We start from the raw sequence: 5,902 nt of genomic DNA on the forward strand, positions 1-5,902 counted from the left end.
CGAACACGAACACACTTTTTGAGCTCGAAATATAAACGAGTCGAACACGAGCTACACCCCTAGCTAAATGTAAACAAATCATGCTATATTAATTTATATATGAATAGCCTAAAAGAGGTAGGAAAATTAAGATAATTAACTTAAGTGTTACAAACTGAATGCACGGGATTTTTATTTTATTTAGAATGCACGAGATTTTTATTTTTTTTATTTTTGAAGATTTACATGCATACCACTTTATTCCTATTTATTTACATCTAAACTTCAATTTTTTACATGCGTATTAGGCATGAAAAGGCATATTTCACATTTAAATTGATGGAATTTTTTGTGGCAAAATTTGGTGGCATAAATGTAAAAAAGGTGACTTTTAGGTGTTATATGCGTAAATTCATAAGCATTAAACCTTATGTATATAATGCCCCATTTTTTTTTTTGGAAATTCTCAAAACAACCCTTTAGTTATATTCAGAGAAGAAAATTCGATGAATAATCAACCAAATTGTAATTAATTTATAATTAAAAATATAACTTTCGGTGCTAGAAACTTACACAGCATATCATATTTATACATGAAAAGGCTTCTAAAAAATTAGTAATAACAATACTTTTGATATAATATTAAAAATTTTAAGTATTATTTATATGCAAGGCTATATTTAAAAACACTGTTACTAATTATCACAACGCTGTCAAAATGGCTCGTTTGTGAACGGCTCATGTTCGACTAGCTAAGAAGCTCTTGTTCGACTCACTCGCTAAGTTAAAGAGTCTAACGCCGAACAAAGATTTATTTGTTTGTGTTTGGTTCGTTTTGACTCGAAATACTACTGATCAATTATATATATCTTTGATGAGTAGTATTTTTAAAAAATTGAATTGACTACAGGGCTATAAGGATTTATAATCAATTATAAGTATTAATTAAGAAAATAGAAATAAAATTATTAAATTAGATTCAAATGATGTTTTAATATAAACAATAATTTTAAATCTTACCTCAATCCTTAACATCTTATGGCTATTTTATTAGGGTTGTCAAAACGATTCTTTGTTAGAAAACGAGCCGAACACGAACACATTTTTTGAGCTCGAAATATAAACGAGTCGAACACGAGCTACACCCCTAGCTAAATGTAAACAAATCATGCTATATTAATTTATATATGAATAGCCTAAAAGAGGTAGGAAAATTAAGATAATTAACTAGTGTTACAAACTGAATGCACGAGATTTTTATTTTTTTTATTTTTGAAGATTTACATGCATACCACTTTATTCCTATTTATTTACATCTAAACTTCAATTTTTTACATGCGTATTAGGCATGAAAAGGCATATTTCACATTTAAATTGATGGAATTTTTTGTGGCAAAATTTGGTGGCATAAATGTAAAAAAGGTGACTTTTAGGTGTTATATGCGTAAATTCATAAGCATTAAACCTTATGTATACAATGCCCCATTTTTTTTTGGAAATTCTCAAAACAAAGAAAATAAATACTTTTAATTATATTCAGAGATGAAAATTTGATGAATAATCAACCAAATTGTAATTAATTTTTAATTAAAAATATAACTTTCGATGCTAGAAACTGACGCAGCATATCATATTATACATGAAAAGGCTTATAAAAAAATTAGTAATGACAATACTTTTGATATAATATTAAAAATTTTAAGTATTATTTATATGCAAGTCTATATTTAAAAGCACTGTTACTAATTATCACTACTAGCCACATTAAATCATGGACTTACTATATATATATATATATATTAAAAGGATTGGCTGGAGGCTATTAGTCGAGCCCTGGTCATCCCTAATGCGCCTAACCATTTGAGTACCCACACCCTACACACGGGAGGATTCGAACCCAAACTAGAGGGGACTGACACCGCCGAAGAGGATACTCTACCAACTGACCTGGTGATACAGTGCACGAGGCCAGCACTATATATATATATATAACAGTTTCAAAATAACAGATTGACGAACAGTCCTCCCCAGTTGAACTACACTGTACAAGAAGAATACAATTTATGCATTACAAAATTTGAATGAAGGGCGAAGAATTAATTAATTCCTAGTACATACCGCAACTGTACATTTGTATTATTTACAACTCTAAATACAAAACAAAATTTAGCTAACAATTCTAACTTCAATTCTATACCCTCCCCTACGCTATCAAGGTTGGATTCAAATGGGCAAACTTCATGTACATTCCTTCCAGTTTTTTACCAGACTTGAGGGTCTGAGCACAGGAAAACCAAAGTCAAAACTAACCTGCCAACTATTGAAAGCAAGTTTTAGCGCACTTTATTTCTCTCCATTCCTGCAAAAATTGTAGAAACATTAATGCAATGCAGTTAACTAAAATAATGTAAAAAATAGAGCAGATGTGCACCAAAGAAACTGGATTTTAAGGGAAATCGGCGTTTAGCCAGCTTCTCCTTCTTCGGCGGTGTATCTTGCATCTCCCTCGTCAAAGAAACTGGTCCCTTCAGGACTTTTTCATGGTAAATGGCCGGCGGTGCAAGCCTCAACTGAGGTAAGATATTCATATGGAGAGACTTATTTTTCTCGAGGTTGTTCAAGATATCAAACTGGATAGAGGTCATGCAATGATAAGTTAGTAAAGCAAGAAAAAGTGTAATAAGTAATTTTAGTCGAACAAAACTATTACTTTCTCATACCCTAGAAATGTGCTGGAGGCCATAGGACTTATCTATCAAATCAGTTTCATGCAGATGTTGCAAGCTAGAGTTTCTTGGGGTTGAGATAACATTATTAACTAATCCTTTCTCAGCGATAGCTGCTTTACTTCTTGGTTTTGGGTTTTTCTTAATCTGACAAACAGGGCACATAACTGCAGAAATTGTGCAATGGTGTTCGTTTTCTCCGGACTCGCAGTGGAGATGGATCGAATGTCCGCAGTTAAATATTCGAATCCCGGAAGAAGACGATACCTTTGTAAGAGGCAAGCCGCAGAAGCAGCAGGTTAGAGTTTGTGGTGCCAAAGCATGCAAAGCTCCCTTTTTTAGAACGCCCATGGTATAGAATGTGTCATCTTCTATTAATGATTTGGCTGTATCCTAGAGAATAGAGAAAATGCAGTTTAAGTATGAGATGCATAACTAAAAGGAACAATAACATTGAATATGGGAAAAACATGTTAGGAAAATGAAACTAGACTTTTCACATAAAATCTTGAAGTAGGTAGAAATGGAAAGTTTAACGTATGTAGTTTAACTTAAGCAATTCATTATAGGGAAATTTAAATACATACCCCACACAATTATTATATATTTACATATCTAACACCAAAAATTTGATAATTAGAATCAAGCCACCTCGGTGTCATAAACCTGTGCTTTTATATATTTACATATCTAACACCCAAAATCTGATATTTAGAATCAAGCCACCTCGGTGTCGTAAACCTGTGCTTAAAAAGATGTATTTAACTTTTAAAAAGTTCTTAATGTTAAAGATCTGAGTGTTATGAATGTAAATATGAAAGATTAGGAGTTAGATATGTAAATAAATAACTGTGGTATGCATGTAAATGTCAAACTCATTATATATATTTTATAAGGAGAGATATCATTGGAAATTGGCAAGTGCCCAAACTGCCAAAATTTTCACCAAAGCAACCCAATCCTTTACAAGGCTCCTTCAACTCAAGGATCTAGAGTGTGATACATTCAACAATAGACAAAATACTAAAGAAGAAATATCATAAAAATGAAATACTGTTCAGTACCAAAATATTTCTATTAACTTATCAAATGAAAAAAGAGAGCACAAATGGGCAACGACTGCTAAGCATATCCACCCGAAGTTAGTATTACAAATAGAAGGCGCCTTAGTAAGCTGCAGATCCAAAAAATAGCTAAGAAAACAACAAGCGGCATCTACATTCATACCACACTATTTTTATATATTTTGCATACTTAACACCTAAACTTTCCTATTTACATGCATAACACTCAAATCTTCAACATCACATCAAAAATACACTCTTATCAACATTAATGTGAAATACACCATTTCATGCATAGATTTATAGCACCAAAGTGTTGTAAATGTGCATGTATATATATATATATCAAACATTAGGTGATAGATATGTAAATACATAAGAATTTTGTGGTATGTTAGTTAAATTCTCAAACATCAAAGATGTCACAGAAATACAGCAGATTATGTTTAATTGGAAATACCAGTATTCTTCTCTCATAGTTGTAACTTCCCAACATTTTCAGAATTGTCATTTTAAAATCACCAAACTCTTGATTTCTATTGTCTGAAAGGAACTTAAGCATTACTGCGGAAAGGGGTACATATCCTGCCATTCCCTCCATGATTTCTCCAATAAATTGGGAAAATAGTCTTTTCAAAATATTATCACATTTCTTAAGCTTTGAAAGCTTGTATCGAGACAATAATTCATTGGTGACAACAAATGACTTGGAACCAGCAATCAATTTGCCATAATCGGTTTTCCCTTCAGGAGCTTCCTTGCAGCTGCAGAATCTGCTAAGTGGCTCAGAGAACCTGCATAAAACTAAAATTTAAAAATCAGAAATACAATTAAACAAAATCAACACTAATTTCAATAGGAAAAAGATATTCCAATAGAATAAATAAAACAAGCACAAATACAAAGCCTAAAACGTGAATAACATATCCTTACAATAGCACCACATTACTATTCTAAATGAAAGGTATTGGAGGTTGTTAATAATATCAAAATTTACAAATCCAAAATTAACATGAACTAAATAAATCCACATATCACCTATATGCTAGAGAGCATGACAAGAATCGCCAATAATGAAGGAAAGCACAATTAAAAAAATAAACACAATTTACTTTAAATAAATAATTGGAAAATAACTTTAGAAGTCAAATGTCTGAGATCGAATACTCTAAGAAGAAATAATTAGGTGCATAACAAACACACACATTGAATAAAATACGGAAAGGTACATGCAAAGAATGTACAATCACATGTACAGATTTGTCTTGCACATGTCATATGCACGCTCTTTCACACACATTTGTTGGGGTTGGTATCGATTCAAGTTCAAGCTAGTCATAAATCAAAATTTTGAATTCCGCTCGAGCCAAGACTAATTATAAAATAACTTTTAAATTTCTAAAAGAGATTATTTACATAGAAATATATATTCATGTACTTAAGCACCCCATGTATGTATGAAATATAAGTGTATTTATAAATTATATACTTGTGATATATAAATGTGTGTTGACCTCATTTTTTGTGAGGTCTAATCTTCCTCTTAGGGTTTAGGATCTAGCCTTAGGGACCTCCCTTCGACTATTTTAGAACATTAGAAATGGGACCCGCCTTATTCTAGAAATTCAACCCACTTCTGTCCCCTTCTGGAGTTTCGCGTGTGTGGTATCGCCGCTTCTGCCCCCTTCTGGAGTTGCGCGTGTGTGGTATCGACTTCTAGCACTTAAAATGGTGAAACCAACATGAGGAAACCCAAAAGGGATCCCTATAGGACCTTCCTGAGCCTTAGAGTGGCCTTTTGCACAATTCGCACCCCCGCGCGCACAAATTTTGTCATTCGGAGAGTCGACACGTCCGATCGTCTCAATTCGCATCGCTTGCACTGTTACCCGTCGAAGACTCGAATAAACCTTTGAAGTGATCGATCGCGGGTCGAAATTTTGTAAAATTTGAATTTTGACGCGTTTTTGACCCGATTGTCGACGAAGTCGTCCGGGCGACCCCGGATGATAAAACGGACTGCACCGGCACGTCCGGAGCGTCGATTTTGCCTAAGGAGGACACCCATTTTGTTACGACGCCGCGCGCGAGTAAATCGCATATAATTTAATATATATATATATATATTAATTT

At 33.1% G+C, this 5,902-nt stretch overlaps 1 protein-coding gene across 2 annotated transcripts in view; it reads right to left on the minus strand.

Annotated features, from left to right (window-relative positions):
- Nucleotides 1-1,996: 1,996 nt before the first annotated feature.
- Nucleotides 1,997-5,902, minus strand: part of LOC110020365 (vacuolar protein sorting-associated protein 8 homolog) — a 39,060-nt gene continuing 35,154 nt past the window's right edge. Inside the window, exons 16-19 of one of the 2 annotated variants that reach the window (XM_020718441.1) lie at nucleotides 4,230-4,563; nucleotides 2,700-3,098; nucleotides 2,411-2,609; nucleotides 1,997-2,338 (exon numbers count right to left, since the gene is read on the minus strand). In XM_020718441.1, the coding sequence (XP_020574100.1) occupies nucleotides 2,313-2,338; nucleotides 2,411-2,609; nucleotides 2,700-3,098; nucleotides 4,230-4,563 (958 nt within the window). In that variant the 3' untranslated portion in view covers nucleotides 1,997-2,312. Of the gene's footprint in view, nucleotides 2,339-2,410; nucleotides 2,610-2,699; nucleotides 3,099-4,229; nucleotides 4,574-5,902 lie in introns of those variants that run through there. The other variant, XM_020718443.1, reaches the window with a different exon arrangement.

The sequence above is a fragment of the Phalaenopsis equestris genome, unplaced genomic scaffold, assembly GCF_001263595.1.
Source record: "Phalaenopsis equestris unplaced genomic scaffold, ASM126359v1 Scaffold000094, whole genome shotgun sequence".
In the NCBI taxonomy this organism is placed as follows: Eukaryota; Viridiplantae; Streptophyta; class Magnoliopsida; order Asparagales; family Orchidaceae; genus Phalaenopsis; species Phalaenopsis equestris.